Source organism: Xenia sp. Carnegie-2017, unplaced genomic scaffold (assembly GCF_021976095.1).
Source record: "Xenia sp. Carnegie-2017 unplaced genomic scaffold, XeniaSp_v1 HiC_scaffold_3, whole genome shotgun sequence".
Taxonomy (NCBI): Eukaryota; Metazoa; Cnidaria; class Anthozoa; order Malacalcyonacea; family Xeniidae; genus Xenia; species Xenia sp. Carnegie-2017.
The window spans coordinates 514,641-540,595 of record NW_025813493.1 but is presented as its reverse complement, the minus strand read 5'-3'; the positions used below and the strand labels follow the sequence as shown (position 1 = coordinate 540,595).

The following is a 25,955-nucleotide window of genomic DNA, read 5'->3' as shown; positions in this document are numbered from 1 at the left end:
CTTAAGTTACTTAGTATTTAAAACATTGTAATCTTGAAGCTTATTTGTTTTATACAATCAATATTCGTTCAAGGTTACCTTAACTTGTGGACTGATCCTTTAAGTCAGGTGTAGCTAACTAAGCTAAATCATATCACTCATATGTGCATGCTATTGTTAGTTCTGTATAGTAATTTCTATTTGTAAAATAGTGTACTAGAGTTGATGTTTGTTCATTAAGATGCATTTATGACCAAGAAGAGAATGGATAAGCACTCTTGTTTATCTTTTCAAAAAGCAAGCAAGTATAGGTCTCCTAAAAGCTAACATAGCCTTCAATACATAAATTAGCCACTGGATTGGCCTATGTATTTCAGTATTTGTAATTTTATAACTTAAGTGTAATGTGTAAAATTACTTACCACTACCATTGTTTTCTTCCATTTCAGCAATAATGCGAAACACGCCACTTAATATTAAAGTTTAAATTGAATTTAAAAAAAAATGCAATCAGAAGAGCATACACTTTACAATAAACGATTGAGGATATCAAAAACTTCGCGGGATAGTAGATTGCGGTAAATGATGGGTTGCGTGGTTTTGACCAGGCAGGCAAGTCACCAGGCCTGTTGTTCAAATGGACGTTTCGAATTGACTTATAGAGTCTATTTGAGGGTATTTTCACAATTAGCGTATAGAGTTAATTTAAGGAAGAGACTGCGTTGTCTACGGAGAAGGTCTATTTCTACGGAGAGGTTCGATATCTACGGAGAAGGTCGATTTCTACGGAGAGGTTCGATATCTACGGAGAAGGTCGATTCTACGGAGAAGGTCGACTTCTACGGAGAAGGTCGATATCTACGGAGAAGGTCGATTTCTACGGAGAAGGTCGATATCTACGGAGAAGGTTGATTTCTACGGAGAAAGACGATATCTACGGAGAAGGTCGATTTCTACGGAGAAGGTCGATATCTACGGAGAAGGTTGATTTCTACGGTGAAGGTTGATTTCTACGGTGAAGGTCGATTTCTACGGAGAAGGTCGATTTCTACGGAGAAGGTTGATTTCTACGGAGAAGGTCGATTTCTACGGAGAAGGTCGATATCTACAGAGAAGGTTGATTTCTACGGTGAAGGTTGATTTCTACGGAGAAGGTCGATTTCTACGGAGAAGGTTGATTTCTACGGAGAAGGTTGATTTCTACGGTGAAGGTCGATATCTACGGAGAAGGTTGATTTCTACGGATTGATTTCTACGGAGAAGGTCGATTTCTACGGAGAAGGTCGATTTCTACGGAGAATGTCGATTTCTACGGAGAAGGTCGATATCTACGAAAAAGGTCGATTTCTACGGAGAAGGTCGATTTCTACGGAGAATGTCTATTTCCATGGAGGAAGTCGATTTCTACAAAGAAGGTCGATTTCCACAAAGAAGGTCTATTTCCATGGAGGAAGTCGATTTCTAGGAAGAAGGTCGATTTCTAGGAAAAAGGTCGATTTTTCCGTAGAAACTGGACGTGAATTTTGTATAAAGAGGTCGTGTCCCTTGTGGGCCACCGTAGTCTACCCATCTAGCAACACTGAACACAACTGTGCAGTTTCTGGCAAGGAATTTCTTCATTTTGTTCTTCGTGTGAAGGTAAATGCAAATTACTCGAACATTACGTATAAAACTATCTTTGTTATTGTATAAGGTTTCGTAGCTAAACATATTATTTAGCAAACATATCAAGGGCTTGTCTAACATTTACAAAAGCGAAAGGTAGCTAATTCAAAATAAGTGGTGCTTACCTCATTCTTATTGTACCCAGTTTCAACGTATCCGTATAAAACCGCTTAATTTCACCTCGAAATGCGTAATAACAGTGTTTAATTAAGATTTCAATGTAGCTCAAAGCTACTGGACTGTTTTATATTTAATGGTTTTGTATTTAAGAAGTTCATAACCAATTCCTGTGTTATGAAGGCATCTTGAATGTGACATTCAGGCGTCATTTTCTAATCTTCGATACCATAAATGTTCATAGTTTTGTGCAACAATATTAACCTAGCTGTCGACGGGGCGTCCCTTGACATAATGGAGGATAATTACACGGATTCAATACAACAACAGTTTAATACACGCCACGTTACAGAGTAGTGGAAGAGAAGCACAGGGAATAATTAATCAGAATTTACATAGTAGTCCAGGAAGTTTGACATCAGACTCCAACAATAGCAACTATACTGTCGGGAGGGTCGGCAATATTTTATCGGCGTGAGATCGCGTGGTGCATCATCAGCTTGAGTATTCAAATATATTACGAAATTAGTCATAGCGTAATATGTACGGTCCGCTGTCTTTTCTTTCACTATAAAAAAACTATTTAAAGATTCTTTTCAGGGAAAGATAACGTAAGGCATAATTATAAAATATATTGTTGAAATCAACTAAGAGCAGTCAGACAGCTATTTACGATACTATTGAACGTATTACCCCAAACAGTAGCCAAACTAGAACGTTAAGTGAAGGGGTGAATATTCATATATTCCTTTATATTTGAATGATTTGGTTTGTTAACGATTTTAATTTCAAAAGACACCAACAGGGCCAAGCTTAAAATATGACTATTCATCCCTCCACTTGACGTCCTAGTGTCGTCCTAGTGACTGTAAATGTGTAAAAGCTTTCATTTTTAATAAACTTGTCGTGTATGCTACGTACATGCTTATTTTGCCAACTAACAGCTTTGTTCTTTCTCGTTACTGATAAGTGACATGATTTTATAAACATTCAGTCCTACATTACAACACGCCAAACTCGCCCTACAAGCGTTTAGTTCTACATTACAACACGTCAAACTCGCCCTACAAGCGTTTAGTTCTACATTACAACATGCCAAACTCACCCTACAAGCGTTTAGTCCTACATTACAACACGCCAAACTCGCCCTACAAGAGTTTAGTCCTACATTACAACACGTCAAACTCGCCCTACAAGCGTTTAGTTCTACATTACAACACGCCAAACTCGCCCTACAAGCGTTTAGTCCTACATTACAACACGCCAAACTCGCCCTACAAGAGTTTAGTCCTACATTACAACACGCCAAACTCGCCCTACAAGCGTTTAGTCCTACATTACAACACGCCAAACTCACCCTACAAGCGTTTAGTCCTACATTACAACACGCCAAACTCGCCCTACAAGAGTTTAGTCCTACATTACAACACGCCAAACTTGTCCTACAAGCGTTTAGTCCTACATTACAACACGTCAAACTCGCCCTACAAGAGTTTAGTCCTACATTACAACACGCCAAACTCGCCCTACAAGAGTTTAGTCCTACATTACAACACGCCAAACTCGCCCTACAAGAGTTTAGTCCTACATTACAACACGTCAAACTCGCCCTACAAGAGTTTAGTCCTACATTACAACACACCAAACTCACCCTACAACGTTTAGTCCTACATTACAACACGCCAAACTCGCCCTACAAGAGTTTAGTCCTACATTACAACACGCCAATCTCGCCCTACAAGTGTTTAGTCCTACATAACAACACGCCAAACTCACTCTAAAACGTTTAGTCCTACATTACAACACGCCAAACTTACCCTACAAGAGTTTAGTCCTACATTACAACACGTCAAACTCGCCCTACAAGAGTTTAGTCCTACATTACAACACACCAAACTCACCCTACAACGTTTAGTCCTACATTACAACACGCCAAACTCGCCCTACAAGAGTTTAGTCCTACATTACAACACACCAAACTCACCCTACAACGTTTAGTCCTACATTACAACACGCCAAACTCGCCCTACAAGAGTTTAGTCCTACATTACAACACGCCAATCTCGCCCTACAAGTGTTTAGTCCTACATAACAACACGCCAAACTCACTCTAAAACGTTTAGTCCTACATTACAACACGCCAAACTTACCCTACAAGAGTTTAGTCCTACATTACAACACGTCAAACTCGCCCTACAAGAGTTTAGTCCTACATTACAACACACCAAACTCACCCTACAACGTTTAGTCCTACATTACAACACGCCAAACTCGCCCTACAAGAGTTTAGTCCTACATTACAACACGCCAAACTCACCCTACAACGTTTAGTTCTACATTACAACACGCCAAACTCGCCCTACAAGAGTTTAGTCCTACATTACAACACGCCAAACTCGCCCTACAAGCGTTTAGTCCTACATTATAACACGCCAAACTCGCCCTACAAGAGTTCAGTCCTACATAACAACACGCCAAACTCACTCTAAAACGTTTAGTCCTACATTACAACACGCCAAACTTACCCTACAAGAGTTTAGTCCTACATTACAACACGTCAAACTCGCCCTACAAGAGTTTAGTCCTACATTACAACACACCAAACTCACCCTACAACGTTTAGTCCTACATTACAACACGCCAAACTCGCCCTACAAGAGTTTAGTCCTACATTACAACACGCCAAACTCACCCTACAACGTTTAGTTCTACATTACAACACGCCAAACTCGCCCTACAAGAGTTTAGTCCTACATTACAACACGCCAAACTCGCCCTACAAGCGTTTAGTCCTACATTATAACACGCCAAACTCGCCCTACAAGAGTTTAGTCCTACATTACAACACGCCAAACTCACCCTATAACGTTTAGTTCTACATTACAACACGCCAAACTCACCCTACAACGTTTAGTTCTACATTACAACACAACAAACTCGCCCTGCAAGTGTTTAGTTACACATTACACTACGCCAAACTCGCCCTACAAGCGTTTAGTTCTACATTACAACACGCCAAACTTACCTCTACAACGTTAAGTCCTATATTACAACACGCCAAACTTGCCCTACAAGCGTTTAGTTCTACATTACACTACGCCAAACTCGCCCTACAAGCGTTTAGTTCTACATTACAACACGCCAAACTCACCCTACAACGTTAAGTCCTACATTACAACACGCCAAACTCGCCCTACAACGTTTAGTTCTACATTACAACACGCCAAACTCACCCTACAACGTTTAGTCCTACATTACAACACGCCAAACTCACCCTACAAGCGTTTAGTCCTACATTACAACACGCCAAACTCGCCCTACAAGCGTTTAATTCTACATTACAACACGCCAAACTCGCCCTACAAGCGTTTAGTTCTACATTACAGCACGCCAAACTCGCCCTACAAGCGTTTTGTTCTACATTACAACACGCCAAACTCGCCATACAAGCGTTTAGTTCTACATTACAACACGCCAAACTCGCCCTACAAGCGTTTAGTTCTACATTACAACACGCACAACGCACTCCTTAAAGAGACATCAGGGCATATGAAACACAATTTTTAAAGCATTCCAACATTCATTTCTCGGACGTTTAGAGAGAGCATTAAAATACTTGCTTAGCATTACAAAAAGATTGGGCTGGCAAGCTGCACATGTTGTTAAAGGTAAAAACTAAGGAGTGCAGGAACTCTGGAAAAGTTCATTGATAAAAGCAGCTATACAATTCTTTTCACTGTAAAACTGATGGTGCTATATAAAATGTAGTAACTCATATGAGAGAAAAGGCTACCAAAATGTTTAGGCTGATTAACTATTAAATGAACTATTTCAACGGCCGTATGGAGAATTTGAATTTTCACAATTTTCAACTGGAAGTGATTTGAGTTTTAATTTAGTTAATATTGACATTTACCTGTTTTGTTTTATTTTAGGTTTTAGTGTGAAATGTGTGGGTACACATGCATCAGATATTTGGTCTTTTTCTTCAATTTTATTTTCTTTGTAAGTTTTTATTGCTTGAATATAATGCGTGTTACTATTAGCCATCTATGTGTTATATATGTATTTTTTTCTGTCTGTTTGCTGCATGTTTTACTAAAATAACTGCAACTTAAGCATGTGCGGTACTAGAACAATGCCGGCAATCCATGTAATTGCATAGATTGTCGTTGTTGCATAAATATAGCTTGAGTCTTTTCTTCTTTTAATTCTAATGATATTGAAAGTCTATTTTCGTTTAAGTTTACCGTATTTTCTCAACTTAAGCCCTCTTTTCAATATTCGCTCACTTGAAAGTTACAGAAAAATAAACCAGAGGACAAACAGAACAATTGTTAAGGTTATACAATCTAGGTCCGACATTTGCATTATGGTCGTGACCATTAAATTCTGTCATCTTATCTCAGGCAATAAAATGAATAGAATTGTCGAAATATAAGTTTAAATTAGTAGGAATGTACAAGCCAATTTTTTAAAAATTGTGATAGAATCATTTTGATTTATTCAATAAATTTATCTCAGTGTAGCATAATAATGTATTTTCTGATAAAGATAACTATGGATGTTTTCGTCACTATTTGTACGTTCGTTTATGATAATTAGTATCTTTCATGACATTAGTTTACAGATAGCGAACTTGGGTAGTACTGGGGCAACAATAAATTTGTCTGTCATCGCACTGAAGTCAAGAGCTTTTTATTTATTTTTAGCTCTCTGGCGCAGGTCTAATTGTGATTGGAGCGTACTTAAAACTTGAGGATGCCGATTACCTTGATCTTTGTGACAAATATTCATGGGACACTGGTTCAAATCTCCTATTGGCTCTTGGAGCTGTCGTTTTTATCATTGCTTTCTTTGGTTGCTATGGTGCATTGAAAAAGAATCCCTGTTTTCTGAGAATAGTATGTTGAAATTCTGAATGGAAAATTTTAATAGAATAACTTTCATTACCCAATGTTGATGATTGAGAGTTAATAAGATGGTTAAAAACGTTTTTATAAAGTAGGTTTTGCCAACGAAATGCAGACAAGCCGCACACTTTTGTATTTAATCCTCAACACCTCGGCAAAAAAATTAAAATAATTAGCGTTTGCTAAAAGTCACAGTTATATGTTATACTTTGTGTAGCCTTAAAGAACTTTTAAGAAAAGTGTTATAACTGAATACTAAGTACTCATTTTTTTAGTACTTCGTTCTATTGTTGATCGTTTCCGCTTGTGAATTTGCTGTTGCATATCTATTTGGCGTAGAAAGATCTAAGGTAATTTCACGACCGAGTGATATTGTTTTAATTTTTTAACTTACAATTTTCCTGAACTCAGTTGAATTATGCATGCTCACTCGTTCGTAATTCATATTCATGCAAAAATTAACTAAATTTTCATGCACTTGAAAGAAATTTGTTGCTGCCCATTTGTAATATCAATGTTTTTTGCAATTTTTATGTTTAGTTTTATTGAATTTCATGTCTTCACTTGACATTTGAGTTATACAATTTAAAGCAAACTTGGAATGTCGAATTATCTTGATGGTTGATTTCAATTTAGTTCTTATTTTATGATATTAAACTCTCTTAGACTTTTAATCGTTGACATTCATGACTTTTTGAAAGTAAATAAAGCGTTTGAAATATAATTATTAATAACTTTTGCTTAATTTATGTTGAATTTGTATTCTTTAAGAAAGTTAAGAAAGACCTGAAACAATGTTTCAACGAAACATTTGTAGTAAGCATTAAAGGTTCTACAAAATTTCAAGAGCATTGGAACAAATTTGAAGAAAAGGTTTGAACTCATTATATTTTGACCTACATCTCATCTTTTCAGACAACGGCATCCTGAACGCACAAAATGCACTTTAAAAATGAAATAACATACATTTATTTGATGAATTACTTTGTTAATTTGCTAAAGACATAAATTTTACAATTTTTACAACAATATTTCACACATTTAACGCAGTATATAGTTGTCCTATCATATGGTATACAGCTGCAAAATATGAATTTGCATGCGCTGTTATTTGAATGAAGAATGACGAGTGAGCAACTCACTCTAAGTTAATACTCTATGAGCCAACAATTTATGAAAAATAGTCCTCTCAATTTCCATAACTTTCTCAATTTTCTTCAGTACAAATGCTGTGGAATTAACGGTGCTACAGACTACGGCAATGTCAATGTACCTTGCATAAATGCAACATATAGTAGTACGGTAAGTTTGATCTAGTTATAACTAAAATAAAGCAAAATTACATTTTATGAATACATATTATAGAAGAGTTAATGGTATACAATATTGTGAAGAGTTAATGCAAATAAAACTGCTATGGAACCGAAAAAAATTCAAATTAAGCGGCGAAATTTAACTAAGAAAAAAACATTCAGAAAACAATCAGGATTTTGGAAAACAGACACTTTTGCCCTCGGGAGCAAACACTAAGTGTATATCATGAAACCGAGCGGAAATATTTTTTAAGCACGGATCAGCTTCAACATCAAATAGCGTTTTTGTTGTTTTACTTTATGACGAAGAAATTCGCGTTGTAAAATGGCTGATGTGCCTTGCTGAGACTAAAATTGGATTGTTTTCTACAAAGTTCACTTCATCTGGATAATGGCTGAAATTCTCTCGCTATTGTAACTCTCATCTAATACATTTTACTTTCTCCTTCAATCAATTTACATGGCTTATAAATCAGCTTAACTTAAATCTGACTTAGTGAACCTTGCACAAAAATATCAATTTCGGACTTCGTAAAGATATCCTAAAAAGCCGCCGGCTGTTGCAGCCAATCAGATTGCGGGAAAAATACACTTTGCATGCGTAATTAAGAAAATAAATTCAAATTATTCACTGGAAACAATTGTTCAATGCAATATTACATTTTAATTATATTTCCTGTTTTGTACCACAGGGATGTTATGATAAAATCAAAACTGACCTTAAAGACAATCTAAAAATTCTTATCATTATTGGTGGTTCCTTTTTTTCGATTCAGGTAACCGGAAAAAATTTTCTCTGATATATGATATGTTGTTTGAAAATATCAACTTACCAAATCCGAGCACAGTGATACATCTTAATAATATATTATGGATCAAAAAATATCCAATCTAATCTTATGTTCAATCGTGATATGACATTGTGTTTTACGATTGTATTTTTACACAACAAGAAAGATAATCTTTAACCTTCCAGTTATATTTTGTAATTTCATCGCTCCTGCGAAATGATCGAAAACTCTTCAGACAAAAACTGCAAGTCGCAATTTAACTTTTCCAAAACTAGGAGATGATACGATTCTTCAAAAAGCTCTATAGTGTATGATACAATTTAAGGGAATATTTTTTTCTTTCTGTTTGAAATGGAAGTAAAACTTCCTAAAAGTAGAAAAATGCAATTTCCACTTACTTCGTTATTTCTTTGTTGCATAAAAAAATACAGGCCCAAAACAAATTGTCAAATGTACGATGGCTTATCAAAACTTCTAATAATTTGATACAAGTTGTATATTATTAGGCAAAAACTGCTCACGTTTCTTTCTTTGTTCATTTATTTTTTAGATCTTGGGTTTAGGTTTGACGATTGTTTTAATCTGTAAGACAAAGATAGGTCGAAAGAAACACGGAGAAATAATTGACACACCAAAGACTACTACTGTGAATTTTGAAAACAAAGTTTCAATTTTTTCATCAAGATAACTATCAATTTTTGCACACGCTCTCTCCAAGAGCATTAAGACGTTATTTCTTAGATTTATTTGATGTATTTTTGCAATGATATGTACACACTCTCAAAATATCATACTTTTGTAAATGCGTATGTACAAGTATAGTCAGGTCACACTTTATACCAATCACGTGCTTTTATTTTGTGTATTTGCAATCATACCAACACAGATCTACTCTCTTTTAAAATGTTGATCTCTATATTTCTATATGAAAAGAAATGGGCTGCTACCTCTCTAACCACTGAAAAGTATTCTCATAATACTCTTCAGTAATTTGTTGTTGATTTTTATCTAATGGCCCTCAATGATTCTATTAATATCATAAGAATTTTTTTAATGGCTGGCTTCGTTGCATTTGACCTTGCTATGGTAAGAAAACCCACCATAAATTTGACATTCTCTTTCATAAACTTTTTTAGTTCTGGCTATTTCTTTATTGTAATACGAAGCAATTCAAATTCAACATTTATGTTGAATGTTTTTCTGATGTCGCTGACTCATTCAATAATTATAACATACAACGTTGTAAGTAACTGAATGGTTAAAAGTATGGTTAGAATGTAATTGTTACATCCGCTGTCAGATTAACTGTTTTCAAACGTCTTGACCGTCTTTATGGTCAACAGATCGCGATAACTGGAGTTAAATGACAGTTCAGTGAGGTTTCACTATCTCTTTTGTTTTTCATTTTTTGGGGTGTTTACATATTGACTGTATATTTCAATTCATTTCTTGCGCCCCCCAAATCAGCCGATCACATTAGGACCTATAGGCCTTCTGCATTAGAGTGCAAGTTTTGCCAACGTTTTAAAAGAAGCTAATAATTGAAAGTGAAATAAAAAAATTTTAAGATACCATTTTACATGAATCAATACATTACTATTCAATGGATGCCACTATCCCCCTTCAACTCCAGTTAAGCAGATCATCAAGACAATATCTCAATATTCATATAGTGTTATAAATAATATGCATATAAGATCGCCGTATTATAATGTGAGTATTTACCTATCATAGTGTTTCCTTTCTGTATAACTGTGCGATAGACAATGCTTTAAAAAATAAATCACAACATCACTATGATTTTATAAAGCATTAATCTGTGCAAAGGGAAGATGAAGAAAAAGCAAAGCTTTTTCGAAAGAGAGACCGTTGAAATGTGATTATTGTGGGGCGACGTTTGGCAATGCAGGTTGTTTAACTGTGCATAAAAGACGACATACTGGCGAAAGACCTTATAAATGTGATTTATGTGATGAAAAATTTACCCAACATCAACATCTTGTTTCACATAAGAGGACTCATTCTGGTGCAAAGCCATATCAATGTGACATATGCAAAGAAGTAGAGGAAAGCACGACAAGGTTGATGCGGCTGTTAGACTTCATGATTCAGATGCACGTTTTAAACATAACAATGAGATTAAGAAGTCAGACTTATCAGATATTGGATACATCTGCTCTCTTTGTGGTAGCAGTTACAATAATCCTGATGATTTCGAGAAGCATTTTAATAGCCATGGTTCTTATGCAACAACATAAAATTTTGGGATTGACAACAAGTTGTGTTTGGTAAACATCACATTAGTAAAACTGTTAAATAATTATTTGAATAAAAATAGTTCAAAGAATGAGAATTGTATGCAAAAAAGACTTCAGCTTTGTTTGAAGTTTACAATTGTGTGTAGGTATGTCATATGTTGAGATGCTCAAGCAGAATTAGGCTTGTTTACTTCTAAGATGTCTACTGGATGTAAATTCATGTTTTGCAAGATAAGAAGGATGAACTTGTGTGATGCCTTTTGCACATAAATTTTGATTTTAAAGTTATGAATTCTTAAGAACCCTCTCTATATAAAGTTTTTATTTGAAAAATATAAATTTGTATTTTCATAAATCTGTAACATGTCTTGTTGATTGCAATGACTTTATGATTACAATTTTTTTTTCACCGGGTAGTGTCATAATTTAGCTGTAGTGATTATCAGTTTAACTAACATTTCAGGAGTTGTTTCTCACAGTACGTATTTGTGATGGACTTGCCCTGAGACTTTTTTGTCATTGAGAATTCATAAATCATTATGAATATAGTTTCACAAGAATCAGAAGTTAAATATCATGCTATTTAAAATATCCAACAGCTGGAAACCTTTCTTTCTCACAATAAATGGATTGGTTAAGTTTGCAAAAAAAGTACGAGAGTTGATTATATAACCAATTTAGTGCAAGTGAAAGAAAAATAATGAAATTTACAAAACTGGACTGTGCAAGTTACTTCGAATAGTTTTATCACCCTTAACTATCAAATTAATTGCAAGCTCTTTTATGGGATTGTAAGGAATTATAAATAGGTACTGTTAAAGATTATCTCTTTCAACTTCTAGAACAGCATCAGCATGTATGATTTTTTTGCATGAAGTTCTTGCGATAGTAACAAGGTGGAATTCAACACCATTTCCCATAATCAGCAACGCATGAAGATAATTTTTGTTTTTATTGGTTGACTGACGTCGAGTATGTGTTTCGCATTTCTTTTTTGTACTAAATATCAACAAGTAATTAAAATTAGCAAGATGTCCAGGCCTGCTATTGCCATAAGTCAACAATTGCATCTTTATAAATGAAATATTTTCATTTTCATTTTAGTTCGATTTACACAGTTGGCATACTATAGTATTTTCCTTAGATATAACTTATTTAATAATATTTTTTATTTTAACTCGTGGCTCTTGAGGTTGATGAAGGTCAAGGCAAACAAACCATTCACATATTTAAAGTTCGAGTATGTTAAATACTTTGATTTAGAGGCTCCGGTTTAATATAAACATAAAAGTGAATATTGAGTATATTCGGTTATGACTTAGGAAGTTGGAAGTAAGATGCCCTAATCAAAAGCTAATAAAATCACGGGTAACAATTGTGATTACCACAAGTAAACAATGATTTCACACTTCGCTTGTTTTGACCTTTGGTCAATTTTATTATCGTCACAGTACAGCATTGCATTACAGCAGTAGATGTTTCATGAACATTATCGATGTGTAAATGGTGGTTTTAGTAATCACATTCGTATTTTTAATTCTGTTTTTATCATATTGCCTCGTCGTACGGAACCAGCGCAAATTATATGGTAAACTTTCTGCAATTCCCGGGCCCAAACCTGTTCCTTTATTTGGAAATGCTTTGCAACTGAAAAGAGATTCACACGGTATGAAAATCTTCGTTATATCAATATTCGATATTAAGCAAACATGGTAAATGTATAATTACTGTTTCTCGGGTTGGATTAAACACTAGATTCTCCAAACTTTTTTGGTTTCAGCTTGAAATATGTATTTAGTTGTTTACATATAACATGCACTTAACGCTTGCCTGCATTTTGGGAAAGCATTCGCTCACAGATATTCCTCGCGTATAAAAGCTTTTATGCGCATATCTCACAATTTTTTTTATAGCACTCTCGTATTGCTTCTTCAAGAGTAATCTGAAACTTATATCACAATATTTTCATGCGCTGCGTTATGGCAAGCCAAACCTGCCAGAAGTGTATCGAGATTTATAAGTCGTATTAGAATTACTATAAGTGTATTCGAGATTCGTAAAGTGGTACTCGAAATTACTATAATGCGGTGTCACAGTTTATAAAACAACTCGTCATATAAATCTCGTCATACACAACTCAACAATAATAATATAGTTTTCACATATCGCGAGTTTTCCTCTAACAACATGAAGTATTGAGTTAAAGAACACGTGTTTGTTTCAAAAGCAGTTATTAATTATATGCAAAATTTCGGCAGGTTGGTAACTTTGTATTTTCTATCTATACTGTATACATACTTCATTTGCTACGAAATAAGTTGCATTACTAGCGGACGCCATCTTGGGAAATCTCGTTACAGTTTGTAAACAACCTCTTATAAATCTCGTTACACTGTTACAGTTTATAAAAAAAACTCGTCTTATAAATCTCGTCATATGAAACTCGTCATATAAAACTCGTCATATGAAACTCGTCATATAAAACTCGTCTTATAAATCTCGTCATATGAAACTCGTCATATAAAACTCGTCTTATAAATCTCGTCACAGTTTATAAAACAACTCGTCATATAAATCTCGTCATACACAACTCAACAATAATAATATAGTTTTCACACCGCATTATAGTAATTTTGAGTACCACTTTACGAATCTCGAATACACTTATAGTAATTCTAATACGACTTATAAATCTCGATACACTTTTGGCAGGTTTGGCTTGCCATACTGCGTCGCTATCGAACTATTATTGATCAAATATGAAATTCGACAGTAAAAGTTGACAATTGGCATAGGGACTGGATCAAGTCTCTGTGTGACGTAACACAACGTACAATTATACTTCGTTTTATTCAGCGATGTCCATTGCTTTGCAAAATAGAGATAATGAAGGGTGTACGGGTGTAGCAAATTAAATCATTGGTAATAGTGCAGTATGGAATATTGATATAAGTGCACTAATCGATGTGCTAAATATTTACAATTGTACGCAATTAGATCCAGTACGACGTATATCATTAATGTTATTTTTTTATCAAAATCAGACATACGTAGAAGTATTGTTTTGTTTTCTTGTACGTCTTGCTTAAATCATAAACATTTTCTATTTAAGAAACTTAAAAGACCTTCGAAAAAATTATCATTCATTTAGTAGCTAGGCTTCGTCCGAATTGTGCAATTTTTAATGATTAAATGTAATAAAATTACTGTCCGGTCACGTTACAGAATGTAAATTACTAGTTTACAACACAATAAACTTTTCCTCTTAGTAAGCGACTGTATTGCTAGTAATTGACGTGTAATTGTTTCGTTGGTTAGCTTTTGTATCATTCAAATGGTGGAAAGTAAATTAACTAATGTTTCTATTGTTGCAACTATTGCTAACAACGAGTGGCTTAAGACAGTAAATTATTGTCTTGTCGACTATTTTGATATGGCTGAAAGTGTCGAAATTTACTGTGAGCCCACGACTCGGCTCAAAATAACAGCAGTATTGGAAGTGTCATTGTTGACGCAACTCTTTATTTTATTTGTTTTCAGAGTTCTATAAGCAAATCATTGATTGGTCGATAGAATTTCAAAATGATGGCCTAATTGTTGCATGGATTGGACTTCAACCTGTGATAGTAGTTTTTACGCCTGAGTACACAGAGGTTTGCACAAAAATAAAATGCGTTATATATCTTTCATATTGTATATACTTTGAATATTTTAGAAAAGATGAAATTTATATGAGCTGGCAAAAACAGTGGTGTGTCCGGGAGCCGGTCTGCAAATTTGCTCCAGCCATGAAAATTTTTCTTTGTTGACTCACTAAATAAACAACGGATTCTAAAGAAATGAATAATGATAAATCCCGCAAATATGCTTTCCATGACCAAAACTTGTGGCCTGGATAGTTTATGATTGTCATGAAATAATTTTTTGGTGAATCACATCGTGTGAGAAATTTATCGTAGTTTTTAAATGTATGATGTATCGACAACTTGCAACATCAACTTCGTTCCCAACTTGTTTGTTTCAATACGCTGTAACTGTGTAACGTAACGTGACATGAAAAAAGTTATGACGTCAACTTTGTTCTCAACTTGTTTGTTTCAATACGCTGTAACTGTGTAACGTAACGTGATATGAAAAAAGTTATGACGTCAACTTTGTTCCCAACTTGTTTGTTTCAATACGCTGTAACTGTGTAACGTAACGTGATATGAAAAAAGTTATGACGTCAACTTTGTTCCCAACTTGTTTGTTTCAATACGCTGTAACTGTGTAACGTAACGTGATATGAAAAAAGTTATGACGTCAACTTTGTTCCCAACTTGTTTGTTTCAATACGCTGTAACTGTGTAACGTAACGTGATATGAAAAAAGTTATGACGTCAACTTTGTTCCCAACTTGTTTGTTTCAATACGCTGTAACTGTGTAACGTAACGTGACATGAAAAAAGTTATGACGTCAACTTTGTTCTCAACTTGTTTGTTTCAATACGCTGTAACTGTGTAACGTAACGTGATATGAAAAAAGTTATGACGTCAACTTTGTTCCCAACTTGTTTGTTTCAATACGCTGTAACTGTGTAACGTAACGTGATATGAAAAAAGTTATGACGTCAAGTTCGCTGCCAACTTGTTTGTTTCAATACGCTGTAACTGTGTAACGTAACGTGATATGAAAAAAGTTATGACGTCATCTTCGCTCCCAACTTGTTTGTTTCAATACGCTGTAACTGTGTAACTTAACGTGATATGAAAAAAGTTATGACGTCATCTTCGCTCCCAACTTGTTTGTTTCAATACGCTGTAACTGTGTAACGTAAAGTGACATAAAAACAGTTATGACGTCAACTTCGTTCCCAACTTGTTTGTTTCAATACGCTATAACTGTGTAATGTAACGTGACGTAAAAAGTTATGACGTCAACTTTGTTCCCAACTTGTTTGTTTCAATACGCTGTAATTGTGTAACGTAACGTGACGTAAAAAAAGTTATGACGTCAACTTCGTTACTACATTTTCACTCGTTTGGCTGTATAACATTGCTCTATGCATTGGTCGTGTGAATTTATTGAACGCTGATTGGTTGAACGGTTTTTGTATGTTGAAGTGGTAATACTTCAATAATCAGAATTGTTTTTATTTTTCGAGTATTTATACATACACAACGCGCAGGCGCAAGAAAAATTTGTTTGTGTGCCGAAATCAAAAAGTGGCAAATTGGCTTTGCTTTAAAATTTTACTTGTCGTTGCTTCTGCATGTGATGTTATATCGAAAATAGTTAAGTTCCTGAATAATGAAATACGCAGATAAACGATTTGAGACTGCTTACAAAATATTTTTAGGTTGTGCTATCGAGTCAAAGAAACATTACCAAATCATACCTTTATACTTTCCTGCATTCATGGCTTGGGACAGGTAAGCTTTTAATGCTTCAGATAGATGTTTGCATTATTGATGGTTAAGAAATACATCTTGGTTGATAAATCTTTCATTATTCCAGGGCCGCTCAAACAATATTTGGGGCCTGGGGCAAAACTTTTTGCAATGTGCCCTCTTCCCCCCACATCTCACATTTGTAGAATTATACTTAAAAATTGTAATATTTTATGCTTAGTAATCAGAATAATAATATGAAATTGACGTACTAAAGTTAGCGTTCTTATAAAAATTTGCTCACTAAGTCATTATTACATTTGCACTTGTTTTCAAAGTTATTGTTGCTCTTATCTTGCTGGATAGAAGCCTGGGGCTCAGAGAAAATTGCCATTTTGCTACTTGGCAACTCTACTTCTTCATAGAAATATTAGCTGTACTATGAACTTGAAATATTGCATCATACTACGTGACATCACTTTGTGAGCCAACAAAAATGTAGATATTTCCTTGTTTCAAAATTTTTAATGCATTCTGGTTTCCTTATCCGAAGTCATAGTTTAAGACATCAAAATGTTTATATGCTGAAAGCCGTCCACTAGGTGTTTCTCAACAATCTCAAATGATTATTAAGAAGGATTAGTAGCGAGGGGCAAGGTTCAGGTCGGAGAACTGAAGATTAAAAGCTTCTGAAAAGATCTGCTACGTTTAGGAAATATGATTTCTCAAATGAGAAAAAAGACAGAGCTTTTTTTCCTCTCGCATTATATTCTTTTGTTGCATTATTTTTGCTGTCATTCCTATTTGTAGAGTGTCATAGCTTGATATTTTCCTTTAAATGCTTAGAATCATTGAATTTTTCTTGAATTTAGCACAGAATAAGAATATACAGAAGAGTCACTCGTGTCGGAACCTTTGATGTTTTTGTCCTTGCGCATGTCGTGCCGCGCATGGTGGCCGCCATTATTCCAGCCAGATGATTAGGGCTTTTGACTTTTTCCAAACTTTTAAAATGATCCGAAGTCATTTCTTAAGTCAAAATATACTTGAATTCATTATTAAGTATTGACGTCATGTAATTTTAATGGTTGGAAACAAGTGAGAAATCCTAATCATCTGGCTGGAATAATGGCCGACATGAGGACGCGTTGTACACCTGAGTGACCCTTCTGTATAATCATTTTTCTGTGACAATAGCCACATGAAGTTAGCTTTTGTAACAACCAGGTGAACTGCAGGGGAAACGCTTTGGTTTAGTCTATATATATTCAGTACCATTGTCGACTTTCCATGAGATACAAAAGTTTGCATTCGATTCCAAACCCTCTTTCACATGGAAGTTTAGAACGGCCCTCAATTTTGACTTTTTTTATTTTTATTTTTATTTTTAGGATTGTTGACCAGGTAAAAATTCAATTTCAATTTTAAACGTTCGATGTAATTTTTTCGGTGCAATTTTTGTTTGGAATTAACGTTAAACAAACAAATGGTTACATCGCAAACATCAAATGCTGTTCACAAGCTCACAGTTTTATATTTTATTGTTTAGAAGTAGATATACGTATTAATATCACTTCTTGCATCATTTGATCGTTGCAAATTTTAGGAATTTCTTAATTTCACTGCTGTCACTTTACATTAATTTGTTTTTCATTTGTTAGCACTGGTGAAAAATGGAAATATCGGAGAAGACTGCTTACACCGACATTCCATTTTAAAATTCTAAACGATTTTCTTTCCATACATCAAAAGCATGCCACAAAACTTGTCGATCTGCTTCAAGTGAGTATTTTTCCAAGTAATATTTGAACAATTGGTTGCTAAGCAGTCAGCTGCAACATTTCTGTTACGAAGTGTTGAGCATCGTGTTCTGAAAAAATTATTAAATATTATAGGAAAGAGTTGGAAAAAAGGAGTTCAATATCGTACCTTATTTATCCTTGTGTGTCCTAGATATAATATGTGGTATGTTATGGTATTAATTTTTCAACATGATGTAACAATAAGTTTGATTTAATGTTATCTGACATTTAATGTGAAAGCCACATATTTGGGTGAACTTTCCATTCTATGATGCAAGTTTCCATTGCAATATTCACGAATTCTATTCGCAATTGGACTTTTTTGCTGGCTGTTTTTCTAGCCATGCAGGGATTCTATTTTTTATCCATAATATATATAGATTGACAAGTTACGGTGTAGATTTTGTATCTAAATGTTCTTACAAATGCATTATGCTGGAGTTTTGCCTTTTACTATAGCACAGACGATCACTTTTTAATTTATTTTATTTCATTTTTGATGGATTATTTGAATATAAATTTTCTACTAATTTCATATCATACGACTGATTGATTATAACATTTTTAATTTGAATTTATTTTTTCAGAAACGTCAATGGGAATTGATATTCATGCTCAATTTGGACAAAACTCCGAGTACATTAGTTCTGTATTCAGGTGCGATATAGAAGGAAAAATAAGTTTCGATGAAATTTTTCGCCATGTTAGATGACAATTGCGTCGTAATTTGTCAAAATTATCCAATATGGCAGCCATTACTTAACTTGCACACAAAGAGCAGTGAATACTGTTTACAAGAATGAGAGTAAAAAAAGTTTTTTATGAGTTAGTCGATGGGAAAATTATGGCGAAGAAAATATGTAAAAATTATTGCTTGTGTCAAGTTATCTCTGAAAACGTGTATATACTTTTAAGATCATAACGGATACTGTTTTTCCAAATAAATTGAATTGCATAACAAAAGCAAGAACAACCACAAACATTTAAAACCTTTCTTTGCTTTAAATCTATGCACACAACTCTTTATGATTATTCTTTATTATACCAAGATTTTTAACTTGAACTAGCAAAATGGTTTGTGATGCCGTGATGTTGATTTTTCCAGTAAAGTAAATTACGCGTTGTTCAATTTATTTTTTGTATTACGTCTATCAATAGCATTTGTGAGCTGATCCAAGAGCGTCAAAAATCACCTTGGTTGTGGCCAGATTTTATCTACAACCTATTATATCAAGGAAAATTGACGAAAAAATATCTGGATATTCTTCATAATTTTACAAACAGGGTAATTTTCTTTGAAACTCTGTTAAAGTGTGAAAATATTTCTTCTACTGTAGAACGCTAAATTTATTTTTTTTGAAAGGTAATAGACAATCGCATTGAAAAGCGCCATGAAGAAAAGCACAGCGTCAGTGAAACAACACAATATGTGACAGATAGTAAGCGTCATATTTTAGCGTTTCTTGACCTCTTGTTGGAGCAATATGATGAGGGCAACATTACAAGAGAAGGAATCAGTGAAGAAGTTGACACGTTCATGTTTGAGGTAAGATATCTTACTTTTTATGACTACAAAGGTGCTAACGCTATTATTGATTGTGCTTTTGAGGAGGATATATGCCGCGCAATAACATGCTCAAAGTTTTTTTGAATGGGCTTGATCACATGATCACACAAAATATTTCGAAAAGCACTTAAATTATTTCACTTATTGTTCAGAAGTGTTTACCTGATGCTAAATATTTGAAATGAAACATAACACTAAAGGCGTTCTTGTAGTTTCCACCTTTATATTCTTATTCATTCTATAGATCTGTTTATAATATTTGTATGTATGTAGGATTCTAGACACATCTCATAGAAACAAATAAATTACAGTTATTACAATAACCATTTATAGTTCTATACACGTACAACGTGTGAATGTGGAAACGCATTCAACATGTTCACTATACATGCTCTGGACATTGCAGACTTAACATGTTTAGAGGTGTTGAGAGGTGTTGAGTGGTGTTGAGAGGTGTTGAGTTATGCTAAGAGGTGTTGAGCGGTGTTGAGAGGTGTTGAGTGGTGTTGAGCGGTGTTGCGCTGTGTGAGTGGTTTTGAGCGGTGTTGAGAGATGTTGAGTGGTGTTGAGTGGTTTTGAGAGAAGTTTGAACTTTTTCAAACTTTCGACTCATCAGCGCTTGTTGAAAAAGAGCGCCGTTGATACGTCTCGTGAAACATTTTATCTCATAACCTCAACATGTTGAGAGCGTTTGTACATACGTACTAAACATTACTCAACAAACGCAAGACAATGTTGAGTGCCTGTTGAGTGAACATGTTAGGTGCGTTGGCACGTTGCTTAAAATTTCATATTTTATATAATTTTTTATGTATTAGTTCATATAATTCTTTTGGTTTCCAAGGGACATGACACAACAGCCGCTTCCTTGCAATGGGTCATTCATTTAATTGCTATTCATCCTGAAGTACAACAACGTTTACACAAAGAGGTTGATGATTTTTTTGGTAAAATATAACCTCACTATTTTTGTCTATTTATGGGCTGTTGTTTATAACTGCCTTACTTGTACAGGCTATCCCAACCTGTACAGGCTATCCCAACCTGTACAGGCTGTCCCAACTTGTACAGGCTGTCCCAACTTGTACAGGCTGTCCCAATTTGTACAGGCTATCCCAACCAGTATAGCCTCTATTAAAATCAGAGCCTGATTTGAATTCCTAAGTGTGTCACAATTCAAAAAAGTCTCACTCAATAAAGAGTACTTTGTTGAGCACCATGTACGTGCCATTTAATTATACAACACATCTTTTACGAGACAAAGAATTTAACTGAAAACAGGAAACTCTACACCAGTTTGGTGATTGTATTTGTTTCGATTTCCCATTCCAAGGAATAGTTTAGTGCAGAGTTCAAAGGGGATTTACATTTTATGCTCATGAAAATAAACATTTTCTAATGAAGTTCAGTCGCATTCATGACTGCGAATTTTATTGAGTTAAATGTTTTTTATGCATGATCCTTATATTCTCAGAACTAGGCAAGATACTATTTATGGAGATTAATATAGACTGTTACTTTTCTATCTTTTGTATTTCACAGCATCTGTGTCTGATGGCGGAGATATAAGTCCTGATCAACTGAAGAACTTAATCTATGTTGAATGTGCCATAAAGGTATTATACTACGACTGCTACGTAACCCTACTATCAGTGAATTTTTCTTACGACTAAATGCAAAAAAGAAAGCGGAAAGGTGTTAGGGAAACTCATATAAAGTTGTTGCAGGGGGGTAAGGGAAGCTATTACAAACTTGTCGCAGGAAGAGTAAGGAAAACTATTATAAAGTTATTTTGGCCGTGCATTTCTCTTTTGAAATGCCAAAAGCTTAGCTACTCTGTTAGAAAGAAATGACTTTCAACTTGTTGCGCGTTTGAACAATGCAACTTGCAAGTCCTGGAACGAGTTTTCCTTTAGAAGTTAACTCTAGTAGTTATGTGTGTTGAATATAACGTTGTATGTCGTATTGTTCAATTACAAAGATACTTCAAGAACAGTGTTATTCATGTAGCTATAAATAATTGCTTTCCATCTTAATTTACACATTACATAGATACTTTAAGAACAGTGTTATTCATATAGCTATAAATAATTGCTTTCCATCTTAATTTACACATTACATAGATACTTCAAGAACAGTGTTATTCATGTAGCTATAAATAATTGCTTTCCATCTTAATTTACACATTACATAGATACTTTAAGAACAGTGTTATTCATATAGCTATAAATAATTGCTTTCCATCTTAATTTACACATTACATAGATACTTCAAGAACAGTGTTATTCATGTAGCTATAAATAATTGCTTTCCATCTTAATTTACACATTACATAGATACTTCAAGAACAGTGTTATTCATGTAGCTATAAATAATTGCTTTCCATCTTAATTTACATATTACATAGATACTTCAAGAACAGTGTTATTCATATAGCTATAAATAATTGCTTTTCATCTTAATTTACACATTACATAGATAATTCAAGAACAGTGTTATTCATGTAGCTATAAATAATTGCTTTCCATCTTAATTTACACATTACATAGATACTTCAAGAACAGTGTTATTCATGTAGCTATAAATAATTGCTTTCCATCTTAATTTACATATTACATAGATACTTCAAGAACAGTGTTATTCATGTAGCTATAAATAATTGCTTTCCATCTTAATTTACATATTACATAGATACTTCAAGAACAGTGTTATTCATGTAGCTATAAATAACTGCTTTTTATCTTAATTTACACATTACATAGATACTTCAAGAACAGTGTTATTCATGTAGCTATAAATAACTGCTTTCCATCTTAATTTACACATTATATAGATACTTCAAGAACAGTGTTATTCATATAGCTATAAATAATTGCTTTCCATCTTAATTTACACATTACATAGATACTTCAAGAACAGTGTTATTTTTGTAGCTATAAATAAGTCCTTTCCATCTTAATTTACACATTACATAGATACTTCAAGAACAGTGTTATTCATGTAGCTATAAATATTTGCTTTCCATCTTAATTTACACATTACATAGATACTTCAAGAACAGTGTTATTCATGTAGCTATAAATAATTGCTTTCCATCTTAATTTACACATTACATAGATACTTCAAGAACAGTGTTATTCATGTAGCTATAAATAATTGCTTTCCATCTTAATTTACACATTACATAGATACTTCAAGAACAGTGTTATTCATATAGCTATAAATAATTGCTTTCCATCTTAATTTACACATTACATAGATACTTCAAGAACAGTGTTATTTTTGTAGCTATAAATAATTCCTTTCCATCTTAATTTACACATTACATAGATACTTCAAGAACAGTGTTATTCATGTAGCTATAAATATTTGCTTTCCATCTTAATTTACACATTACATAGATACTTCAAGAACAGTGTTATTCATGTAGCTATAAATAACTGCTTTCCATCTTAATTTACACAAATAATGAAAGAAGTTACTCATTTCAGGAAGCTTTACGTCTCTTCCCATCAGTTCCGTTGCTGGGTCGTGAAGTTACTCATGATTGTAAACTTGGTCAGTGTTTAATGATTTTAACATAACTAAGAACTGAGATTTGAATACATGAATAAACGTTGATTGTTAGGCTAGTACAGTCTGGAGAAGGATGCTTCGAATCTTGAGTGGAGCTCCCCTTTTCACAAATAAGTAAAGATTCAGTGTCAATAAATTATATATCCTGTTTTTAGCGAAACCTTGCAGTTTGGAATGGTTCCCTAATTTTTATGTTATTCCCCAGATAAATAGTGTCTCTTTTTTTATATCGACAGGTGAATATGACATACCTAAAGGTTGTAATGTTTTTGTTGCACCCATGGCCTTACATCTTCATCCTAATGTTTGGAAGGATCCGTTAATATTTAATCCAGACAGATTTCTGCCTGGAAGAAATCATGGAAGAAACCCATTTGCTTATGTACCTTTCTCTGCTGGCCCAAGAAACTGCATTGGTGAGTGTGTATCTTAGATATATTTGTAGATAATCTGACGAGTTATTGAAATAATTTTGCTGTATTTGAAATTTAAAACAGTGCATGCACTGAAATTTGCCTTTTGAACTACAAAATTTAAATAAAACGCATAGAGCAATAATTTGGAAAGAAACATCTCTCGTAAGGTAACTTCACAAAAATCATGTTTGTACTGTATTGTGTAGTTGCGTTTCTAGAAGGCTACAAATTAGCTTGTTTATTAGTATAGGAGGCAAAACAAGACAATGAGCCCAAGATTTTATTATACTATTCCCTGCCATTTGCATTCTTTAACAATTTAGATCCTAACACAGAAAAATGAACCTGGGGCAATTTAAAGTATTGCTTTATAAAATAGATTTCTTTCTGCTTCTTGCGTTCACTGTTCATATGAATAATCGATATGACTTATTTGTAGGACAAAAATTTGCACTTATGGAGGAGAAAATAGTCGTCGCAGCAATTTTACGTCATTTCAAGATATTTTCAACCCAGAAGACTCAAGGCATTAGGAAAAGTCCTGATATTATTTTAAATTCAGCCGATGGTGTCATGATAACGCTTGAGAGACGGGAAACGTACGAGAACTAATGTTGAATAAGTATTTTTTATATTCAGAGAAGTGAAAATTACGCATGCTTACAATGTGAAGCCATCTTGATCACGTGGTTATTGATAATGTTTGAGACTGATGGACAAATTATTACCACATTGCACTCCTCTCCTTGTGTTTAATCCAATCTTACAACTATTTAAGTATTTCATGTGGATGTTTCGATCGCTATGAACATACTTCGCACTTAAGCCCTAAGACATAACACATTAACAATAACTTTATCAACAAATATATACATTACAACATAACTAACACACAGATAAAACATATAAAAGGAAAATAAAAAAACGTCAATTTAAAGCTAAAAATTGTCTCAGCCTTAGTCAAAGAATCGAGTGTCTTTTAATTCAACAAAACTGTAAAATATACAGTTTATGGAACTTCATCTTGAATGTTTTCCAAAATAACTTTTTTCATAATACTACGCAAAGCATGTTGGGTAGTACAGTTGGTGTGTTGTGTTTTTTCATGTCCCTATCGAATTCTTTTAGCAATTTCTTGATAATATAAGGGAAACTATTTCGGCAACTATTTCACTATTTCGTTCAATAAAAAGAGGTGCAAATGTATCATATATGGTTAGTTATAATAATAAAATTCCTGTTACTTTCGTTCATCTATTAATTCTCAATTCATTAGCGTTTTGTCTTGCGTCAAAAAATGGTAAAATTTGACGTTTTTGCTTCATTTTTGCGAATAACTAGTTTGTCATGCAGTTGACACTTTCCCATACTTACAAAGGTAACACGTTTGCCTTTAAGGTAGTCTGGCATTAATTATAATTTTACTTCTTTTGTTCATCATTAGTTTATACCGCTATTTGAGACTAGAAAAACCAAAGTTTTTAAGAAAAGAATAACATAAACGCAAAAGATATAACTCAGCTGGGCTTCATAATTTCATTTTAGAATTGCAAATTTCAAGCTGGCATGCCACATCATTCTGATCTAAACAAACTTTGTTTTGTAAATCCACATTTTGTATGGCTTATGCCAATATGATTATAGTGAAAGAAGTGCCTTTATCAACTTAAAGTTTGCATAATGTCAAAGACAGAAATGACAAAATGCCGTCGTAATGTTAACATTGATATAATATAAATGACAAGATAATACGCGGATTCATCAACTGCTGCGCATATCTTGAAGAAATATTAAGCTTCAACGTTGATATTAGACAACTTAAATTGCACATAGCAAAAACTCTGTCATTACTCCTTATGAACTTCTTTAATCACACATTTAACGATCACAAATAGAAATTACGTTGAGTATCGCAAGGAATACAAAAACGTCAATTCAGTTTTCTCTTATCAATCTCCTCTCTTATGCTCTTTTATATTGCATACTGCTTATTGCATATGTGTAACTGAATTATATTGTATATTATTATTGGATGCATGGGAAAAGCGAAAGGTATAAACAATCTTTGAGATTGTCCAAATAAGAATTTTTCCAGAACAATTGCTGAATTTACTAAAAGAGAAAGAATCTTTGTGTTATATATTTATATCTACGAATGCCACCAGCACAGATTTTAATGCGAAATAAT

The 25,955-nt window shown here is 33.8% G+C and overlaps 2 protein-coding genes across 3 annotated transcripts; both read left to right on the top strand.

Annotated features, from left to right (window-relative positions):
• The first annotated feature begins 1,315 nt into the window (after positions 1 to 1,315).
• LOC124454977 (tetraspanin-9-like) lies at positions 1,316 to 9,615 on the top strand. Its single transcript, XM_047005734.1, has 8 exons — positions 1,316 to 1,617; positions 5,697 to 5,766; positions 6,474 to 6,665; positions 6,950 to 7,024; positions 7,446 to 7,547; positions 7,896 to 7,976; positions 8,680 to 8,763; positions 9,329 to 9,615. Exons 2-8 carry the CDS (start codon positions 5,710 to 5,712, stop codon positions 9,464 to 9,466), a joined length of 729 nt encoding a protein of 242 aa, XP_046861690.1. The 5' UTR covers positions 1,316 to 1,617; positions 5,697 to 5,709; the 3' UTR covers positions 9,467 to 9,615.
• Positions 9,616 to 12,458: 2,843 nt separating this feature from the next.
• LOC124454973 (cytochrome P450 4V2-like) lies at positions 12,459 to 25,020 on the top strand. Of its 2 annotated transcripts, XM_047005729.1 has the most exons (14): positions 12,459 to 12,702; positions 14,577 to 14,689; positions 16,376 to 16,448; positions 17,798 to 17,810; positions 18,068 to 18,188; positions 18,302 to 18,371; positions 18,796 to 18,865; positions 19,367 to 19,493; positions 19,572 to 19,754; positions 20,620 to 20,722; positions 21,318 to 21,391; positions 23,267 to 23,333; positions 23,588 to 23,767; positions 24,207 to 25,020. In XM_047005729.1, exons 1-14 carry the CDS (start codon positions 12,540 to 12,542, stop codon positions 24,377 to 24,379), a joined length of 1,530 nt encoding a protein of 509 aa, XP_046861685.1. In that variant the 5' UTR covers positions 12,459 to 12,539; the 3' UTR covers positions 24,380 to 25,020. The 2 variants fall into 2 exon arrangements, with proteins under 2 accessions (XP_046861685.1, XP_046861686.1); XM_047005730.1 differs by lacking the exons at positions 12,459 to 12,702; positions 17,798 to 17,810.
• Positions 25,021 to 25,955: the final 935 nt, after the last annotated feature.

Coding starts and splice junctions, on each gene's coding strand:
- LOC124454977 (XM_047005734.1), top strand. CDS start 5,710: ATGTGTGGGTACACATGCATCAGATATTTGGTCTTTTTCTTCAATTTT. Junction 5,767..6,473: donor TCTTCAATTTTATTTTCTTT/GTAAGTTTTTAT, acceptor ATTTATTTTTAG/CTCTCTGGCGCAGGTCTAAT. Junction 6,666..6,949: donor ATCCCTGTTTTCTGAGAATA/GTATGTTGAAAT, acceptor TCATTTTTTTAG/TACTTCGTTCTATTGTTGAT.
- LOC124454973 (XM_047005729.1), top strand. CDS start 12,540: ATGGTGGTTTTAGTAATCACATTCGTATTTTTAATTCTGTTTTTATCA. Junction 18,372..18,795: donor TGTCCTAGATATAATATGTG/GTATGTTATGGT, acceptor TTATTTTTTCAG/AAACGTCAATGGGAATTGAT. Junction 20,723..21,317: donor AGAGGTTGATGATTTTTTTG/GTAAAATATAAC, acceptor TGTATTTCACAG/CATCTGTGTCTGATGGCGGA.